The sequence below is a fragment of the Nilaparvata lugens genome, chromosome 9, assembly GCF_014356525.2.
Source record: "Nilaparvata lugens isolate BPH chromosome 9, ASM1435652v1, whole genome shotgun sequence".
NCBI classification, from domain to species: domain Eukaryota; kingdom Metazoa; phylum Arthropoda; class Insecta; order Hemiptera; family Delphacidae; genus Nilaparvata; species Nilaparvata lugens.
This window is the reverse complement of record NC_052512.1, coordinates 13,678,706-13,701,834: the sequence shown is the minus strand read 5'-3', so window position 1 is coordinate 13,701,834 and position 23,129 is coordinate 13,678,706. Positions and strand designations below refer to the sequence as shown.

At 33.5% G+C, this 23,129-nt stretch overlaps 1 protein-coding gene across 1 annotated transcript; it reads right to left on the bottom strand.

Moving 5' to 3' along the window:
- Positions 1-3,280: 3,280 nt before the first annotated feature.
- On the bottom strand, positions 3,281-23,129 carry LOC111051122 (cilia- and flagella-associated protein 58-like). Its single transcript, XM_039435513.1, has 9 exons — positions 22,678-23,129; positions 20,253-20,440; positions 19,007-19,115; positions 17,420-17,598; positions 16,823-16,995; positions 8,230-8,392; positions 6,593-6,826; positions 4,768-4,878; positions 3,281-3,410 (listed from the first exon to the last, which is right to left on the bottom strand). The coding sequence occupies exons 1-9, from the start codon at positions 23,015-23,017 to the stop codon at positions 3,306-3,308; spliced, it is 1,602 nt and encodes a 533-aa protein (XP_039291447.1). The 5' UTR covers positions 23,018-23,129; the 3' UTR covers positions 3,281-3,305.

The window sequence follows — 23,129 nt, the reverse complement described above, 5'->3', positions numbered from 1 at the left end:
TTATGTATTGCTGACTGTATAATAGGATGTTAACAAATTTCAATTTCATATATATTTAAAAATAATTTTCATGTGTATTAGATTGTATTGATAGCCTAATCAAGATTTTCTTCTTAGTTTATAAGCATTTTAAGATAACAGGTACAGCACAGACATTAACATTGAAATAGTTATCATGTGAATCTCGAAATCAGCAACAAGTGAACGCCATGAAGAGTTTTAAGAACATTTGGGTGATTTTCGAACTAGTGTGACATAACTACGCCAATATCTACGCCAATGTCAACGCCAATAACTGTGCCAATGCCAATAGCTACGCCAATGCCTGCGCCAATGCCAAAATCTGCACCAATGCTGATGCCAACGCCAATAACTATGCCAATGTCAACACCAATATCAACACCAATAACTACGCCAAAATCAATGCTGATGCCTACACTAATAACTACGCCAATATCAACACTAATAACTACGCCAAAATGCCAAAATCTACGCCGATGCCTGTGCTGATGTCAATGCCTGCGCCAATGCCAATAGCTACGCCAATGCCTGCGCCAATGCCAAAATCTGCGCCAATGCTGATGCCAATGCCAATAGCTATGCCAATGCCTGCGCCAATGCTGATGCCAACACCAAAATCAACGCCGATGCCTGCGCCAATGCCAAAATCTGTGCCAATGCTGATACCAATGCCTATGCCTGCGCCAATGCTGATGCCAATGCCAAAATCAATGCCGACACCAAAGCATACGCCAATAACAATGCCAACGCTTATTGCTGACTTTGTATCTCAAACTTCAACACTACTACATCACCTGGAGGTAATTGCCATCCATGTTCACATTCACAACTTTGAATTCAGAATAACAGTCACAGTATCATGAAAGAATTGATTCAAAAATCCTCTCCTAAATTATTCCTGTATGCAGAACTCTAAACCTTGAACACTGAAAGTATCAAAAAACCAAACCTTACCTAAATTAATCCTCACCTAAATTAATCCTGTATGCAGCGTCTATCTCTTTTCCAAAAAACGAATTACATTGTCATTTCAAGCCTGAAATGTACATTGTATAATTATATGATACAAAATTTACGTGACTCTGTATCGAGTTTGGTATGCAGCCGTCTACTACAAGCATGAGGCAATGCTAACTGAGATGTCACCTGTATCGAGTTTGATATGCATCAGTCGACTACAAGTATCAGCCCAACACTACGTGCATCCAGATCAGCCCAACACTAACGTCATCACATTGGAGTCACACTTAACTGAAAATCATACTGAGTGCCTTAACGGACTGTTTTCCAAAATGTGCATCAATAAAATCAACCGCGTCAATAGTGAAAGAAATGAACATTTTTTGATTTATTGAAATTTTATGTGAAAATTAAATGTAACAATTCATCAATTCATTTAAAAAAAAAAAAAAAATAATAATAATAAATTTTTCATTCAACATACTAAATTTTTTTTATGCAATAAAAATTAAATTTTCTATTTAAATTTATGTGCAATTTCAAAAAACTATTCTTTACATATTAAACTTTCTGTTGAGATATTTTCCTTTAAATTATAAAACTAAATCAAAAGTAATATTGATATTCTATATTTTGAAATATTGTTTGGAAACATATAACAAACGCTATTGATGAATTTTTATAATAATTTTCAATATTATTGGATGACATGTAATGTTTTTCTAGAAAAAATTGTTACTGTTCTCGAATTTAAATTTCAACAATTTTCATTAGGGTCAATGTAATTTTTTTTCTTTAAATTTTCAAACAGTAAAATTTTTTTTATGTCAAGAGGGGGGTATTTGTAATATTACATTTTTTTTCTCACATTGGAATCGAATCTTCAATTCTATTTCTATGAAACTTTATAGTAAATATCAGAGTCATCAATAGACGGACAAACTTTTCGACAGAGAATTTTTTTATCGTAAATGATTGTTGCATTGTTCCATGGTGTCACCGAGGCTTGGTTAGCAGAATTAATAGATAAATAGTTTATTTAAATAGAGAATATATATGAAAAATTAAAATAACAGTTTCAAAATAAAGTTTTATTGAGAACAGATGTAGGGTGTGAATTCTAAACTTGTAAGTTATAATTTTTTGGTGACGTGTCTGTAAAATCGACACCGAACCAGGCTTTGTTCTGACTTGTAATTTCTAGCCGGTGGCTTCCTTCCTCTCTAGAAAAATGGCTGGCTACGTGTGTTGTTGTAAAATTTTGCTCTGAATCATTTTCGTTTATTAATGTTTTAAATTGAGTTTTAAAAAATTTATAGTGTTCTATTTTGTTTGTATATTGCTATTTGTGTATTCAAGCCAATAGCCACTGTTTTTCAACTGTAAACTAGATAAGTATTTTAGTTCGTAGTAACTCTGAATAATTAGGCTTATAAGATATAGTTCTTTGTGTATTTGTAAAAATTCATCTGAAGATTATAAGTTCATTTGCTCTGAAAACTGGATTTCTCATTCATAGGCGATAGATCCATTCATAATTTATCAAGAATCTATTACATTGGAGCCGACAACTATCCTTAGGTTAATAGGTGTTAAATGCTATTCCAACCGATTTAAGGAAAAATTGGTAGCACGGCAATTCATAATGAAAGTATATAATAATTTTCAAAGATAGTCATTATTTTATAGTGTCAAGTGATTAGTGAGTGTTATTTTGTTATTCAATTTGGTTTGTAGACAATCTAAATTAAAACATTTCTCTTTTCAAATGTTTTGACTAAAAACTGGACCTGAATTCAAGTGTATGGAACATACCTAACCTACTTTTTGGACCATTTATAGTGTATAAACCAAAATTCGGGGAAGAAACCGTTTTGGGCTGTGCCTGTTAGTACTTACCCAATCATTTTGAAGAATTATGTTTTGTTCATCAATAAATAAATAACGAGCGAAGCTTGGTGCCCCGATATTCATTCATATTAAATGAAAAAGACTAAGAAATTGTCAAAAACCACAGATTTATTGATACTTAGAAAGACCGGTTTCGGTTATTATACAATTGTCAATCTCTCATATTCTGATAGTTTATAAGAGATTGACAATGGTTTAATAACCGAAACCGGTCTTTCTAAGTATCAATAAATCTGTGGTTCTTTGACAATTTCTTAGTTTTTTTCATTTATCATTATTTAAACGATGAAAATGCAATGAATGGGTTGTTTATTCATTTCAAATATCATTGCCTCACCACTTACGTTATCACTCAGCAAATAAAAAATAATACAATTTGAATAAATAATTGAAAATAGAATGTTTAGATACTTTTATTCGCACATAGGTGGTAATGGAGAAGAATTTTGATAATCTACTGTAAATGTTTCTTTACTCTTCCCCGGTTTCACAGTTAGCTTTTTGACGCCTTCTTTGTTCTGAAAATAAATGAATAAAAAGGAGATAAATTATATTGATAATTATTATAACAATTGGCTTATATGCCAATACCTTGTTTTCAAGGTATTATATATAAGTAGTATATATGTTCTATATTATGTCTGGAAACTGTGGTCATGCGTTGTTCAGGGATGTTCCTATAGCTATCAAACTATAGTGAGGTCCATGTTATAATGTCAGTGTTCGAATAGCAATGGTATTGCTATCCTTCTATCATCCAGCAAAGTGGATAGCGCTATCTTTTTCTCGCTTTGCTCTGTTGTCAGATTTCGTAGCAATTTGGAATTAATAATCATACAACAAAATATTTCATCTTAATTATGAAATTATTGAAAAATATAATTTCTTACTTAATAAAATATAAATGTTTGTTTTAAACGAGAATGAACAGATAATATTACATTAATAAACCTGTAGCTGTAATCAGCTACCGTCTATAGAAGGCATTGACAAGACAGAGGATCGGCAACGTTGTTCTCCTATCTTAATCCTTTGCCATTATAACGTGGACCTCACTATAGGAGAGTGACATCTGATTTACTAAGACTTCCTAAATCGTATACCACTTGTTTCCAGAAATCGTTTGTATTTCTTAGTTTTAACTCAGATGTTTTTCAATAATATTCCTCTTGAAATATTAAGAGAACACAAAATCGACTTGTTTTTAAGACAAAAGTTCTTAGATGGCTTAGTGGTCTTATGCCTGACCGCGGAAGAAGGAAAACACGTGTTCTCAACTCCGTGGCCCGACTATCTAGGGACCTTATTCAATGCGATTTCATAGTTGAATATTCTGATAATGTTGGTTATGCATTGGGAAAATGAGCTGCAATTGGAAAGTGAGCTTGCTGAGTGTGAATGTGTGAGTGATTGGCTGCTGATTTTTTATTCTTTCTTCTTTTTCTATTTTTCCACTTCTCTAAAATTCATAAATTATCAGATATTCATTCCTGCTCGCAGAGTAGCCTAATTGTACCCTTAGCGAGCAGTATTTTTTAATCCTAATTCACAAATTAGTCCTGGTTTAGCGTGTTTAAATCCTTGTCTGAATTTATTGTTTAATAATTAGACTATTATTTACTTTATAGTATTGTTAGCTTATCATCTTAATTGATGTGTATCTTTTCGGTTGCAACATGTTGCTTTTGAGAAGATACAAAAGAGCATCTGTTGCTTATGGAAAGATACATTTTCAAAAATGTTGTATGTTTTTGAACAGGTAGTATTGTAGTCGAGTGGCCTCCGCCATTAGGCAAAGCTACAGAACCCAGACTGTATTTCTGTATCACATTTCTCCTTCAAATATATAGGTAGTAATAAATGAATACTACTAACCTCTTCTCTTCGTAATTTATCAAGTTCACTCAATTTTTTCAACGCCATCTCCAATTTCAGTTTCAATTTTGCATTTTGTGCCACCAAACAGTTTGTTTTTGTTTTTTGGAGCTGAAAAAAGGCAAATTTTTGTAGAACCTATTTTTTTCATGAAGAACATACAAGGTTGAGTAGGAGAGGTATGTGAAACAGGTCTATATGCCATAGAAAAAAATCATTATCTATAATATAATGAAGGAAAAGAATCGGCTATGCATGTAGAGGATAGGAAATTCACGAATGACGCATCATCACGTTTAATAGTCCTATTTTCTGATGTTTCAGGGCCTACAACTCTCCAACAATGCATCGTAAAAATGAATGCTCACCGTAGATTTGTAGAGCATTGTTTTTTCTCCAATTTGATATATTATTTCACTACTCAATGTTTTCCTTCTATTGTTATAGCAGATTCAATGTAGGGGGTGAAATTTTAATTTTGTAACAATCACTCACTTTCGATCACTTGAAAATGAAATTTGAGTCTGGAACACCTGGTACACAATTTCTTACTTTGTAGCTTAATAAAGATTAGTTGGGATGTAAAGATAGCAAAAATACGCATCTCTAGCCCGTCTATTGAAGGTGTGGAACTGCTAAGTTGACACTTGTTGCAGGGTTGAAAATTTCACCCCTACATTGAATCTGCTATAACAATAGAAGAAAAACATTAAGTTGTGAAATAATACATCAAATTGAAGAGAAAACAAAGCTCTACAAATCTACGGTGAGCATTCATTTTTACGATGCATTGTGTGGGAGTTGTAGGCCCTGAAAAATCAAAAATAGGATTAAAAGCTGTTATTTCAACAATTTTACACTTTTAAGAGCGTATATCTCGAAAACTGTTGGAGATATCAGAGTTCACCACAGAACTATTGTAGAGAATTTGTCAAGCTTCATTTCTGAATAGTTAGTCATGTGCGGTTGAACGCATTTTTCTCAAGATATGAGCGTTTAAGCAAAACATTGAAAAATGCAACTTCTAAACCACCCTCATCCCTTTCGCACAAGGGGTAGGGATGGGGACTTTTGATATTTTCACCCTCTAACTGATCACAACATAGCTGCGAAGTCAAAAATAGTGTTCATAACATTCTCTCTAAATTCCTTTGTCAATTGGTCTATTTTTGCATAGCTGAAGATCTCACACTCAACACTGAAGCTGCTGCAACAGTTGTGGGGATGTGCGTAAACTTTTGAAATATTATAAATCAAATTGAAGAGAATTTGATGCTCTATAAGCTCGTGATCAGCATTGATTTTTCCCATCAATATTCAAGAAGTCATAACAGCAAAAATAGTAAAAATTTGAAGGAAAATGCGTTTTATTAAAAAATGTCACATATTTTAGAGCGGATATCTCAAAAAGTGAAAGAGATATAGGAAAAGTTGTAAGATCAATATTGCAGAAACTGTGTAAGCTTAAAGATAGAATAGTCATGTCTGAAAAATTCATAATTTTCGATTTATATGCGAGAAACCAAAAAAATGATACCTTTGAACCACCACCACCCCCTTAGCACAGGGGGTAAGGGTGGGGACTTTTGATATGTTTAACTCCTCCTACCCTAAACAGAACTGCGGGGTCAAAAATTGTCTTCCAAACTTTTCCCTTTATAACACTTCCTTGACTGGGCTATAAAATGTATTTTTAATCTATTATTTCATCAATTTCAAAAAAGGGTGCTATAATTTATTCTATTTTTAAATATTTTTATTGTTTTCTATTGTTATTGAATTTTTATTGATCTATTATTATTATTATTAATTTATCGATTTTTACCTTTAGACTGGTATCTTTTTTTCTCAGAACATTCTGAATACTACGTAGTTTATCACTGAGATTGACTTCGTTCTCTTTTTTGCAATTGTCCAATTTATTGCCTAGTATTTTGCACTTCTGCTCCGTCTCCGTTAGCTTCTCACTCTTTTCATGGTTCATACTGACTTCTTTCAGCATTTTCTTCTGCAGAATAGTGTATTTCTGCTGCAGTTCCATCTTACCCGGATCAGCACCCTGAAGGATCAAAGAATGTTTATCTTCCGATAAAAAATTACCACAGTATCAGCAAAGTTGAAGCGTAGACTAAGGCCGCCTACACACTTCAAGACCAGACTTGAGACGGTCCAAGTCTATGACCTGGTCTTGTATAGTGAAGTCCACGTTATAATGGCAGTGGAGAAAGATAGGAGAACAACGTTGCCGAACTTCTGTCTTGTCAATGCCTTCTATAGATGATAGCTGATACAGGTTTATTGATGTAATATCAACTGTTCATTCTCGTTTAAAATAATCGATCATATTTTATAAAGCAAAAAATTATATTTTTCAATAATTTTCCCTAATGAATTTTCATATTTTTTTCAATATTTTGTTAATTAATAATCAATTCTACATTGTTAAAAGACGAACTGGCAACAGAGCAGAGCGAGAAAGAGATAGCGCTATCCGCTTTGTTGAATGATAGACAATAAGGATAGCAACACCATTGCTAATCAAACACTGCCATTATAACGTGGACCTCACTATAGTGTGTAGGGCTGTCTAGACCGATTAATGACTTTTAGACCGTCTGCCGGCTTTGACCAAAGACCACAGACGGTCTTTGCTTCTCCCACCACTATTTTGGTCGGGTCTTGTATAATCAAGTTCTCACAGTTAATCAAGTATTGTGATCTTTGAAACCCGCAACTTGAAAATATACAGAGTTGATGAAAATCATGTAAACAACAAAATATTTCTTTTACAAGAATAATTTGAAAGTAGGTTTCATTGGGAATCCTATTTGAAATTACAAATTATTACTCTGTCGCTTCAACATCATTGTTCCTCATATGAATCCAAATCAATTTTTTTTAATGAGAAAGTGGTCATGTGATACATGATTTCGATACAGAATTTAAAAAAAAAACGAATGACGTCGAGCACATTGCAATGAACCGCACATTGATATCTCAACCCGTATCAGTTTGTTGATGTGAAAGTTGTAAATTATGTTATACATTAGCCAGCTGAGATCATTGTGTCAGCGCATGAAGGTCTGTCTGCGTGATAGCTTCCAAATAGCCTTAGCTGATGATATTCATGAAAAACTATTGTGATTGCATGCAATGAGTTCTTCAGATGACTAAATTATAAATAAAAACCAATTTTTCTTATGCACTTTCAATGTAATTTTATATTTCCTGGAAAACGACGAAGTATTGAGTCAATTTTGTTGTCTTGACCTGTAAAAACGTTCGAAGAATACGTGTTCAGAATTTAAAGCTGATTGATCAATTACTTCTAAAGTTATTGTAGAACATACAAACAGACGGTCAACGACTTTGGAATTGCGAGTGAATCAAAAGTGAGAACTCGCTAACGCTCGTTCAATTAAAGCTAGGAGAGCTCACCTCTTTCCGATCACAGTTACTTACATCTAGTTTCCTCCACCTATGTACGTTGATTGGTTTTAGCAATTCTTCCTCCAAAGTTCTAGCTTTCAACCGTTCTTTCAGTAGGTCTTTTTCGAGATTGTAAATGGTCGATTGGTGATCGGCTGTATTGTCGATTATCTTGATCAGCTTTGATCTTTCTTTCCTGCAATGAATAGAGGAAAATAGACATTAGTGATTCATCGATTTATTTATCACTCGTGAAAAACATTTTGCATTCGATTGATACAATAATTTGGGTAAAACCTATCTCAATGGGGACATGTGACGGTCGGGAGAACGAAGACGGCGCGCATGCAGAAGTTCAGTCAAGCTGTCAGAAGGGTGAATCAGTGAAGTACGAAGAGAGCGCGCACTGAAATGATCTTTCGTATCTCTAGGATTCGAGTTTGAAAAGTGTTGACAAGGGTCCAAAATTCAGGCTGAGTATATATAGCTTGAAACGTAAGTCTTCACATTAGAACGAGCGTTAGCGAAGTTCTAACTTTATAGTCTACTTACTGAAGGCATTTATTGCCTGTTTTTATGTTCGACAAGAACTTCAGAGAGAATTGATCAATCAACTTCACATTTTGAACACGAATTCTTCAAACCTTTTTACAGGTTAGTAACTCAAAAACAAAACTCTGGAAATGCTTAAAAGTTGCAATAATATCAACAACATATAAGTCTAAATTACTTCTATGTTATTGAAATTATTGCAGCTTTCAAGCAGCTTAGAAGTAATTCAGCATAATCGTACTCCAGTCAAAAAATAAAATTAACATTTAAAATTAAACCCGAAAATATAATTAACATTTAACATGAATCGAAGTTCACTGGAATTCATATCAATAAATTCGGCTTAAATGAAATCACTTCAACAGAACTGAAGAACACAAACAGAAATCTACAATATTAATATTTTTCAATATTCACCATTCGGTCCTCAACACGTACGTCGATTTTTTAAGGTGTTTATTGAAGAAAACTAAAAAACATGTAGCAGCATGTATATTTATAAATATTATCATAATTCCACGAAAGCAGGTAGAGAACAGCAACAGGTAGAAAAAGGCGCAGCAATTACCAAGGTGCGGAGAAGGAGCGCACTGAAATGACGCGCGTCTTCTTCGTACTCTCACGAAAATGATTTATGACCAACCTTCAGCCAGCAGGTAGGATGCGAGTCCTCTTCGTACTTTCGTGTCGGTCAAGCGAGAGCAATATACAACTGCGAGAACCTTGGGCAGGTAGATTTAGCACATTTTCGACACTAAGCATTTAGAATTTAGAATGTTACTTGAATTTGGAAAAATAGAGCTCATTTAGAAAAATGTTTGAATTTCATCTATATGGAACAGAATTTTGAGCCAATTCTAATATTATCAAAGAACAATAATTCGTTCTGGGCCGCTGATTCCATGGATTGATTGAGCAGTTTCATTATATAATATCAAACAATTTCATATGTTTATTGTGGCCCAGAGTGATAGGAATTGAGCATCACTGCATAGTGGCCCAGCACAAGTGCGTTTACAAATTATTATACAGAGTGGGTGAAAAGTCCGAGAACGGCTTAATATCTCATACACAAATGTGATTCGACAGTGGGTGTGATTGGGGATCCTACTCAAATTAAAAAAAACTACTTTATAATGACTTTAGAAGTCTGGTCCGCCATCTTGGATCCGCCAATTTTGAATGCAACCTCATTTTCTTAATGGGAAGGTGGTCATGCGATACATGATTTCGATAGGGAATTTCAAGAAAAAATGAATGGCAGAAACCGCATATCGATATCTCAAACCATTTAGAAGATATTCACATTATTAATCAAAACTATTCGTTGCAGAGAGGAGAGAAAAAAGTCTGAGAACGGCTTAGTTTCTCATAAGAAATGTGATTCCAAAGTGGATGTGATTGGGATCTAACTCAAATTGAAAATACTACTTTACTATGATTTTAAAAATCTGGTCCGCCATCTTGGATCAGCCATTTTGAATGCAACTTTATTTTTTTTTATAGGAAGGTGGTCGTGCGATACATGATTTTGATACGGAATTTCAAGAAAAAATGAATGGCGAAAACCGCACATCAATATCTCAAACGTTTAGAATATATTCACATTATTAATCGATACCACTTACCTATGTATTTCATTTCTGATTTGCATGGTACTGATTGATATTGTGAATATCTTCTGAACGGTTTCAGATTTCGATGTGCGAATTTCGCCATTCATTTTTTCTTGAAATTTCGTATCGAAATCATGTATTGCATGACCACCTCCCTATTAAAAAAATAAAGTTGCATTCAAGATGGCGGACCAGACTTTTAAAGTCATTGTAAAGTAGTATTTTCAATTCGAGTAACATCCCTAATCTCACCCACCTTGGAATTTCTTCTTTCTATGAGATACTAAGCCGTTCTCATACTTTTTTCTCTCATCTCTGCTTTGAATAGTATTGATTAATAATGTGCGAATATCTTCAAAACGGTTTGAGATATCGATATGCGGTTTCCGCCATTCACTTTTTCTTGAAATTCCCTATCGAAATCATGTATCGCATGACCACCTTCCCATTAAGAAAATGAGGTTGCATTCAAAATGGCGGACAAGATTTTTAAAGTCATTGTTAAGTAGTTCTCTTTTCAATTTGAGTAGGATCCCCAATCACACCCAACGACAATTTACTTTTGTGTATGAGATATTAAGCCGTTTTGGGACTTTTCATCCACTCTGTAGGTGATCAACTGATAAGGGTATATCAATGTGTAATGCTAGTTTTTTACGTTTATAAAAATTATGATGGTAGACCATAAACTCCAAGGAAATACTCCATTGATGATAAACTTACAAGTTTATACATTTGAATATATAAAACTCTATTGTTAGTGCTACTTGATATTTTTGATCGATACACATATTATGTAAGTTACGGACCAGAAATTTGGAGTAAATTGTGAAAATATGATGTTGCTGAACTTATCTAGATGGAGGTATAAGGAGATCTATTGTTGAATATTGGTTGAGCATTGACATGGCACATGGGTTGACAGTTATTGTTTCCCATTCCACCGGCGTTTGTGGAGCGGCGGTATTGTTCTCTCTTGACCGTTCAATGCCACCATCCAGATAGGTTTTTAATGTGGAAACATCAGATTATCATATTATAATTAATTTGTTGTTAGGGCCTACAGTGAGATCCAGGTTTTAAAGGGAGTATCTGCTTAGCATTAGTTTGCTTGTGTTTTAGAAGTTTTTTTTTTAAGTAAAGAAGAGAGAGAGTATCAAATTTGTCACCTCACAATGGAGATTTTCCTCCTATAACCGCTACTAAAGGTATGTCATAGATTTATAATATAATTAAGGAAATTATTATCGATGAAAGCTTCCATCAAAGTATTTATTGTAATGTACCGTAATTAAAGTGTAATAATTGAGAATAGTCCTTTTTGATTTGAATGGAAGATGGTAATGGTAATTCAAACTGATAAATGTTGGAAGAAAATGAACGATATATGTTTTGTAGAGATTTAGAATACCTATTAGTAGGAATTAAGATATTTTTTGATTCAAATTATTTTTGAAGAGGAAGCTATTAACCTAAATTTCAATTACTGTTGTTTAAATCCAAATTGATTGATGTCTATAGTATATTATTATGAGTTCTATCAGGATTTTGTGTTATAGATTTTATTTGTTTGTTGATTCTAATGAAAAGCTTTCTTGATTCTCAAGGAAACACCTATTATGTAATTTATTCTTTTAAATTACACCATATATGTAATTTATGTAAGGGAATTGACTAAACTAACAACAATACTTGAAATACCTTATTATGAAGTAATTCAATCAACTTGTGAATTATGTAGGCTTATTATGGAATACTATGTACTCATCGCTTTGTGTATAGGGCATAACGCTGATTACAAATAAATTCTTTTCTATTAAATCAAGAGATTGAAGTAGGTAATGTCTATTTATGTTTTAAAGTAATAAGTATTGATTTGAGTTTTATATAACCTAAAGTAGGTTGATTTTATTATATAACTGAAGTTAAGTTAATTTGTATTATCCTAGTTTATTTTTTTATTCTAACAGCGGTCTAAGTACGGGAACATCAAAGTATGGGATCAACGTACGAATCCATCAATTTACGGGTTCATGAACGTGTGTCTTTAAGCTGCTGAGACGCCTCTGAATCGATGGCCGTCCTAGAAGCTTGGGGTATGCTGTCTCCTGTCCATCTGGACGTGTAGAGCTCGATCACCGAGCCTAGATTCAAATTGAAGAAACAGCTATGAGGTAACAACTTTTTTCCAAATTAAACGAACGTCCCAGGAACTCCGGATGTGACAGAATGGGTTTTAATAATTATAGACTTTCAAAAAGGGAGGGGTGTAAAACGTGCGGAATTAGACTTTTGTTAAATCGTAATTTTGAGATATTATTGGGAATGGATATATTACTAATTTTATTAATTTTGGTTTGAGTAATAGATTTTCGGTTGTATCTTTACATTGAAATGTGAGGCCATATTTTCTCTGTAAGGATCCAGCTGGGAATTTCAGTTTTCTTTAAATTTATATTTTAATCTACTAAAGTTGAATTAGTATATGAAATGTTTAAAGGTCCTTATTGAAAAATTAATCTTTTAAAATAATTTTGGTCTTAAAGTTGTAAAGGATCGAAAAGAAGTTTCAAGGACCCTAGCTTTTCTAAATTTGTTTTGATTACACATATTTTTGAATAGTCTTCATATATAAAATTCCGTGATGTGATACTTGAGGAATATTTGTCTTTGCAGTTTTAATGATATAAAGGTACAGAATAGTTATTATTGGGGATCATTAATATTTGATAATGTTTTGATAGTGTTTTAAAGTTTCCAAGTGTGTTCTAAATTTAATGTTCTAAGAATTTATGAATTTTATGTGGATCTTTTCTTAAAATATTTATTGTTATTTATGATTAACTTCTGAGACATATCTATGATAATTTTCAATTCTTCTTTTGAAATTAGAGTCCTTTAAGCTTCTCATGATTCAATCTAAAACGTTTTCAATGTAAAGCAGACAGTGTAAGATACTATTGAATTAGCTATATCGGAGATAACTTTCTAAATTTAGTGATTGTATTTTCGGTTTTTATAATGTAACTTCATTTTGTTTTATTAACTGTTGAATTTAACTGTAAGAGGTGACAATATAGTTGATATCTTCTCTCTATTTCGTTCTCTCTCTTGTCATTTCTGGATTCCCGTTCTCTAGCACTAGGTATGTTTATCAAGTATCCCTTTTATTGAGTTATATTGTGTGTGCTTCTAAATTCTAAATTCCAAGTTAACTTTCTAAATTCATAGCACGGCACACCACACTAGACCCTATACATTCCAATTTTCTCCAAGACAGTTCACCAAATAACCATTTTTCTAAACTTCTCAATAAGAAAGGTAATAATATCATTCCATAGCTAGCAGGATTTATCAAGCAAAGAATTCTTCCAATAATAAAAAGATGGTATTGACTGCAAGAACATTGAGTCTAGAAGGGAAGTGAAAAAACGGTTGCTCAAAACGTCTGCATGGAGCACTGCAACCTACGGAAGTGAAGATTGGACGATGTGTGTGGAAGAAGAGAGAAGAATTTCTGCTTTTGAGACATAGTGCTACAGAAGAATGCTGAGGATCAGTTGGAGAGAGAAGGTAACGAGTGAAGAGGTTTTTCAAAGAGTTGGAGAAAGAGGTTTTCTAGTGAGAAAATAAAAAGGAAAGAGCACAACTAGTTGGTCATGACTAGAGGAAGGAATGCGCGAGGAAGGCCAAAACTGGAGTACATAGAACAACTGAAGAAGGATCTGAGATGAGCCAACTACAGAGATCTCAAAAGGATGACGGATGACAGAGAGGCATGGAGAGTTGCTGCCAACTAGAGAAGAAGAATATAATAATTATTAAACGAAAATACCAATTAAATGCTGCAAATCACCCCGAAGACTTCTGCTACCCGGTACTGCAAATATTGACAACAGGTTAAACAGTCAGCTACATGGAAATTCGATGAGCGCTACTATACAAAAATTATTTGTCAGCCCGGGAATCGAACCCAGTACCTCCTAATTGCCGGTCAGGAATGCGTATACCCTTACACCAAACTGACAATCTCTGGATAGCAACACTTGAGCCACAAATGTGGTAACACGTGCTCTGAACATATTGTATTTAGGAATATGAACGCTCGAAGAGCTAGAATAATAAAAAGAACCGTTTCTCGAAACTATGGAGAATGCATTTGAATAGCCTACCTAGACAGACGCTGGGGCATTATTCTTTTCAAAATAGTTTGAAACAAAAATCATTCTGTCATAGAGAATTGCTAACAATATATGATAACAGTAACGTCAGTCACTGACACGTCTACAATAGAAACCACATGGCCCACTGTGCTTTGTGTCAACCCTTGTATATATCTATAGCATAAGTTGATGGCAGGTAAATGAAGATTGTGAATAGCGATATAGATATAGAGTTAGGAGAGAAGTAAATATAGATATGTAGTTTTCAATGTAACCACGTGGTCAGCATATGCTACAATTTTACCACGTGGTCAGCATATGAATATCATTGAAGCAATTATTTGATGCTCAGTTATTTGAATGGTGATGACATAAAACGATAAACATGATATATGAGTAAATGTATTTATAAACTAGGGCGTGAAGTAGATTAGGCTATATGTATAAAGCATTCAACAAATATAATGTTGTACAATGAATTATAATTTAATAATTATTATAAGCTAATTAAGCTAGTTGAATCCGAATTCATAGGCTAAGGACAAATTTGTAAATAGAATAAATTAGGTATATTTGATTGAAACATGTTGACAATGAGTATAAGAAACCTGCTTAATTAATTAAGTAGTAATTGATTGGTATCTTATTAATTTGATTTATTCAACTCGATTGTAATGATGTACTGTATGACATTGTATTTTGTTCATTTCATGTATTTATTATTGAAGTATTTGCCATATTGGATTTATAAGATTGATTACTGTATTAATCAAATCAATGCATTCAATTGTCAGTATCCAAACTTTAGAGTTTAAATATTGGTAAAATGTATGATATCATTTGTTATAATAATGAAGGGGAGCCATAGTTTAAAATGATATAACATAATAAACATTATAGTGAATTCAAATTGATATTTGAATCCAATTTGTAAGTGGAATATTAGGCTGAAGAGTTTGAGTGTAGGCGGAGCTAGAGGGCAAAGGGTGATAAGGGGTGGAAAATCGTGGTTCTAGTATATAAACAGGCAGACCCTGTCTTGCAGTTTGGTTGCAGTTAGTTGCTGTTAGTTGCTGTGAGTCTCTTGGATTTTGGACAGTGTTCAGTGTAGGAGTGAGTTTTTGGTCTCAGACTTCAATTATCCTATAGGGAATTGACTGAGCCAGGTAAAGATTTTATTTAGAATTTTCATTTTTCTCATTTAAAATCCACACCACCCCACCCTAAAAAGCCCAAATAAGTATATCAAATTTCATAGCATTATAGTAAAGAGCAAGCTTAATTATTACTTCTCTTTAAACTCATATCTAAAGACACAATCTTAATTAATTTCTTGAAGCTTACAGTTGAAATTCACTTCTAAGCACAAATAATAGTTTTTTAAAGCAAGGCTCCCCTAATCATATTCATTCTTCAAACTTTATCAATTCTCTTATTTTTGACTATAATCATATTTTTAACTAGAGTTATTCAATATTTTGATTTAATCACTTATTTTCCAAGTAACCTGTTAAAATAGGAACTGTTTGTTAAATTTTGTTGTATAAAATAAAACTTGAACTGTAATATTTTCAAAAACTCAATAATCTTGTATATTTTGAATCACTACTATACTTAAATCAATTTTATAAATTCTCTTAAATTTAAAGTTTATCAATAAATTCATAATTAACCTTTGTTTTGCCTTTCACTTTATACATTCCCTTACACACGACCCTGATCTATCTATCTTTATCTTTTTCTTCAATACCATTATTAGTTCAGTGAGTGAATATAAGTATCCACACAGTGAGTGAAATTATAGTAAAGTAATTATTCTATCAATTCATAGTAATTGATTGGCGCCGGGCAAAATACCGTATAGAGTGAGGGAGTTCGAAACCCACTCTAAACAAAGACCGACAGTGGGAAAGAGTTCACACTCATTTTATACAAAGCCATAGCGGCCAGCCAGTCTACGATTATAGTAGCGCTCATCGAATTTCCATCTAGTTTTTTACCCTGTTGTCAATATTTGCAGTAGCAGAAGTCTTCGGGGTGATTTACAGCATTTAATTGGGATTTGCGTTTAATAATAATTATTCATTAATTAGCATTTGAACAAATGCAACTTCATTTCATTTCCATCTGTAGAAGAAGAATATCATTCCTTAATTATTATAATTAATCTAGGCTTAAGATGCAACATTCCAATGTATGAAATTCCAATGTTAAATATATGATGAAACATTATGGAAGCATCAGAATACTAATAATAATTATTTAGGCTATAAGAAAAAATTATCTAATTCTTACCGTAAATTATCACAATCAAGCTTCAAAAGTCTGATATCTTCGGTTCTCTCTGATGTTAGAGCTTTTTCCGTGTAGAGTGATTTCTGCAATGCATTGAATTTCTTATTCAAGCGTTCATTATCGTCCTTTATCTTTTTCAATTGTTGTTTGCAAATGTCTCGTTCGGTTATAAGCTATTTGTAACAGAAAATATATCTTTTAATGATTGAAAATAAATCTTCATAATTGAGATAGAATATTTTGTCAATTAACCATGCTTCTACTACATTGTTGAAAAACGATCTGGCCTCATTGCAGAGCTACAGAAGGATAGCGTGTCTGCTCTGTCGAATGATAGACAAGGATAACAATACCAATGTTTAACAAATACTGCCATTATAACGTGAACCTCACTATTATAGTGATTGTCAACCAGGCACTGAAGCCTGTGTTATAACATTGACTGAGATTCTGAGATAAGAGTGTCGTCCTAAAGGATCAAAAGCACCGACGAGATGTCCTATTATTCTATACTGATCAGTATACAGATGAGATATCAAGAATGTAAGAAAAATAATATCATATGATCTCTATGTTCAATTATTATTCTATGCTTACGTGCTTATTATCAAGAGTCAGCTTTTCAATGTCGAATTCACGTTCCTTCAAAGAATTTCGTGCATCCTTCAAATTCTCTTGAAGTAAACTGACTGATTTACGTGATTCCTTATTAGCATCCTGCCATCTCTGAACATCTTCCTGGAGACTGTCTTTTTGTGTTTGTATTTTTCTCAATGCTTTGAAACAATTTCAGAATTATTTTTAAGATATAAAGGAGTTATAAAATTTAGGAAAAATCATTCGGAATGATGCAACTCGACAATTATTCATAAATACATTATTCATGCATTCTGCTACGTATTAATCATACTGAGTTATAGTCTGTCCAAGCAGCCGTGCGCCCTGAAAGATTAAGCTGACCCTCGCTCCCCCACGCGTAAACACACACGCCCTGCCTAACTGCGCTATTGGGTCTTCCAGGAATGAACGAAGAACAATTCAATTGAAACCAATAGAATGCCTGTATTCCTTGTCCTGAGAAATTACATTTTTCTAACTGTAGACTTTTCTCTAATTTGTACTCTAATTACTGAAATCTACATACCATTCCTTTCAAAATGAGTCCAAACACGGTACATTTGTGACAACTCTAAGCTTTTAAAATAGTCTCAATTCATTTATTATATTGTAACCTATTGACTATAAAACTGTTTAGAGTTGTCACAATTGTACCTACCGTGTTTGCACTCATTTTGAAAGGAATAATTTGAGTTTAGTAATTGGAGTAAAATAATTGAGTAAAGTTGACAGTTGGAAAAATTTATTTTTCTAGAACAAGGCGATTCGTAGAAGAATTATTAGCAGGCAGGTATGCAGACCGTCCCCTTAAACGTGGACTGCGCTTGTGTGTGAGTGTGGTGTGTGTGTGAGTAGTGGTGGGTCGGCCTAATCCTTCAGACCTCACGCCTGTTTGGATAAACTATAATAATTATCTTTTCTGTTCTGTATCAAATTCATATTTAGCGCTCGCTACACGCTCACCAACCATATATAATAATGCTATTGTTGTTTTTCTATCCAAATTTGGGAAAGGAGCAGTTTTGGGCTCTGAGCCTGTTGCTACTTTCCCAATCATTCATAATTGAGAATGATATTGTATCTATCAATGTATGAATAAATAAATGAATGTCATCGTAAGATCTTATATTGTAGGCCTACGCCCGGTTTTAACATTACTTTCATTTGAGAGAACCCGTGTTCGAATCTCGACCGGGTCAAAAGGTTTTTGACCACAGCACAATCACGGCCACTGCGTCTTTTGGAGGAGACGATTATTCGTCGGTCCCGACTACCTAAGAGTAGTCGTCATCTCTCATCATCATCCCTCTCACTCATTACCCAGCACGCACAAGCCTAAGAGCTTATGTGGGCATTACCCTCAATATAATTATTAGACTATTTATATTATCCCCCATTGCTTGAATTATGAAGCTAGTCCTTCACAAAGGACTACTGTTTGTATACTCACTTCACATTTCTATTATTCAAATATTAATGCTGTGCTTTAATATTTTTATCGTCCTCAAACCTCAATACAGAACATATTCATTCATACATTCTTTATCCATTGCCAAGAATACTTACCGAGTTCCTTTTTTGTGATTGCACTCTCCTTCAAAGCAAGCTCGGCCCTCAGCTCTTCAACCAAATTCACCATTAATTTCTTCTCTTCTTTCAGATCTTCTATTTGACCCTAGAAAATCAACTGTAGTTGAACAAGGAGGTATCTATATACATTCAAAATTCATCTTGGTCAAGGCTTGAAATTTGAGTTTTTAAAATGGAATTTAAGTTGAACCTTCAACTGTTTCGTTTGTGAGCTCTCAATCTGTCACTTTGGTGAGGTCCACGTTATAATGGCAGTGTTTTATTAGCAATTGTATGGTTACCCTTGTCCATCATTCAACAAAGCGGATAGCGCTATCTCTTTCTCGCTTTGCTCTGTTGACGAACCGTTTTTCAACAATGTAAAAATATAATCAATTAACAAAATATTTCATCTCAATTATGAAAATTCATTACGGAATATTATTGAGAAATATATTTTCTTGCTTAATATAATATGATTGACTATTTTAAACGAGAATGAACAATTAATATTACATCAATATACCTGTATCAGCTACCGTCTATAGAAGGCATTGACAAGACAGAAGATCGGCAACGTTGTTCTCCTATCTTTCTCCACTGCCATTATAACGTGAACCTCACTATAGTAACAGATTGAGAGCTCACAAAAGAAACAATTGAAATTTCAACGAAAAACTGTTGAAGATTCATCGAGAAACAGTCGAAAATTCAACGAGAAACAGTCGAAAATTCAACGAAAAACAGTTTTAGTAGATATATTTTGTTAAAAGTACACTTTTTGCTCATATTTTTTCTCGCCTTCTTCTCCATTTTTTCCTTTTCCACTCCTCTTCACCCTTCATTCCTTACTTTTATTCCCTCTAACTGCCTATTACATGCGGAACCATAATAGTTTTGACTAGGTATTTTTCCTCCTTTTTTTCCTTTTCAGTACATTCCACCATGGATCCTGTTTTTGTATTTTAGTAAAAACATATTTTTGATTGTAATTTTTTGAATTTTGATTATTCTTTTAAATGTATTTTGTGTTGTATTGAATAAAAATATTGATTGATTGAAATCTTCACTGATAACTGAAAAATACTGTATTAATAATTGAAAATTTTAAAACTTGAAAAGAAACTCAATCTTGAAACAACAGCTAATTGCCTCACTTAGAATCAAATTTCGAGTTAACTTGAATTAATTCTCACCGATTTGTTGACTACCGTATATGAATAAGTTAATCAGTGCAAATCACCTCGAATATTGTCACTTTATGCGCTATCGCGATTTTCTTTGTTTCCATCATTCGTAATGCATTCTGTTCCTGTTTTATCACATTTGCATGTTCTGTGAGTTTTTTCTTCAACTGGGCGACTTCCACCATCTTATTGTTCAGATTTTCCTCTGTACTTTTCAATTTCAAAATCAGGGCATGATCTCCCTCTGTAAAACGAGAAGAATAATCATACTACAATATAATAGATGAAAGAATTGGCTTAGCCTAACTATACCTATATGGGATAGGAAATTCACGAATGACGCATCATCGTCTCAACTACTATAAACTGATTTGTTTGGACTGAATCTTCATTCACCGCGAGGATGGTTATAGGCCAATTTTCAATTCTTCAAAATTCCATCACGTCAAGTTTTCAGTTTGTCAAGTTTAATTTTACCCTTGCGGAGCCAGTAAATATACCAGTTGTAAATATGATAAAGGAAGAATCAAAGTAGGCTATATACCGGTGTACGCCTTCTGCGCATGCCCGGTGACGTCAAAATGACGTAGCATACTAAGACTATTTCGTACTAAGAATATTTCGGTTCACCGGGATTACTTGAACCACAATAATATCGACTCTATTAGGCGGTGTATAAGGAATCGTGACAAATATGCTCTCCCAATGTTTTGAGTAAGAAGCATTGATGTTATTATTTTCAAGGAATTATGACAGCTTAAAGTGAATCTATAGGAATATACGTAAATTTCACTATATAGGAATTTCCTGATTTTCATTAAATGCATTTATAAATTAGGCCTACTCATAATTTTCAAAAGATATTGGGATTGGGAGAGATATAGACCCAAATGAGCAAGTCAACCTTTACATACGCTATTTAACTCCCGAATTTAGATGCATAACATCACAGCAATCTCCGAACTCTATTAGCAGGGGTGCCCAAAAAAGAGGGGGGGGGGCAAAGGCACTGACTGCGTCCTCGCATTTCCTGTGGTGATAGAAGGGGGTGGGGGGATAGAAATCAAGTCACCTCGAGAGAGAGGTCTCAAAACGATCAGCATTGTTGGAATGATTTAAATGACTAATAACACATTTCTTTTCTTTTATGAGGGGTGTAGGAGCTGAATTTCTTTCCTATATAAGGGGAGGTAGGTCCATGGACTTGGAAGGGGGAGAGTTGGCCACCCCTGCTATTATTCACTTCAAACTAACAGATGCTCTTTTGTATCTTCTCAGAAGCAACGTGTTGCATCCGAAAAGATACACAAGGAGCTTTTTGGAGTTACGTCCTTCTAGCACAACACAGTCTATCAGCTGACATTCGTTCAGCAAGCTCTGTCCATTGTTGGTGATACGTTGCAACTCTCTCATTCATAAAGAATCTCTGTGTGTAGGGAGCTTTTTCCATCTAGAGCCACTGAAGTCTAACGTTTTTGCAAAGCCGTAAATATTACCCCACGATAAGCATCCTATATAAGCAAGGATATGCATCTGATACATAAACCGTGCTGTGTGGGTCTGTATGCCGTTTCAAAGGCACACAGGCAAAGCAACGGGATGCGCACTGTAGATATATCAACCCCTTTTTAGTCTCAAGTCTAAACTATCTAACAATCACGTGAACATTAAGTCAACATCATAGTTTTTCTTTGGTCCTTCAAAATTATTTCTTTAATATATGAATATTTCTCATTTTAGTGATACATAAGGTGAAATTTTCTTTTTTTGATTTTGAAGCATCTAAATTTGAAATTCTACTTTGTGAAAATAATTAAGAACTAAAAATTTTGTAAAGTGTATAACAAACTACACTACTTAACCTATTTCGGACTATGTGTAACCTTATCTAAATTTGGGATGAAGAGGAATAGCACAATAAGGCTACCTTATTTTTTTTAACTTTGTTGAAGTTCTGACACTGTGTTACATGTAAATATTTGAAAAAACTCTTACTTTTGTTGGAGTATACCAACACTTACTTTTGTTACTGTTGCTTCATCTGGCTAATGAAGCTTCTCTTCAGGAGTAAAACGCATTCCTCAATACTCCAACAAAAGTAAGTGTTTTTTACAAATATTTACAAGTAACACAGTGTCAGAACTTCAACAAAGTTATTATATAGTGTTTCATCATGGAAAGCAACTTCAATTATTTTTTTCTCTCTATCATTTTGATGATGCACTTATTGTATAAATCAATAAAGGAAGAAGAAAAAGATATTTACAATCTATAATTGTGTTTGTGATGCACTTTTTTTATTCTTTATGATTCTTTATTGATTCATACAATAAGTTCGTCATAAAAATAATAGGGAGAGAAAAAAGGTAACCTTGTGCTATTCCTCTCCCAAATTTAGATAAAGTTGAACATAGTCCAAAATAGGTTGTCTTGTAGTTGTTCACTTCACAAAATTTTCAAATCACTTATTGGTAAACTCACCATTGCTATGACCTGTATGCGCAACACTCATTCTTCCACCATATGATGCACGCGAAATACGAGAAACATTCAAACCTCTCATTAAAAACTGAGCATCCAATACAGAAATAGCTGCATCAAACTTCTCACATCCACTTATGTAGGAGAAAATATTAGGAGATATACAATTGAAGAGAATTTTTAGTTTGGTTTCATCAGTTTTTGCTTGAGTTTGGGTCAGGTAATTGTTGAATACTTTTTTCCAGTGTTTCCATTCAGTCTCTACACCAATACTAGACGGATCAAGCACCAGACGTTTTGGTTTCAGAATTTTCTCCATTTTGGGGATGTTAGTACTCATTTTAACAAGTTTATTAAGAACTCTTATTTTAAATATTCACAGTAAAACTTAACGTGCAACAGCGGTTTGCTGTTCTATAGTTATGAAATGAATACACCAACTTCATATAACG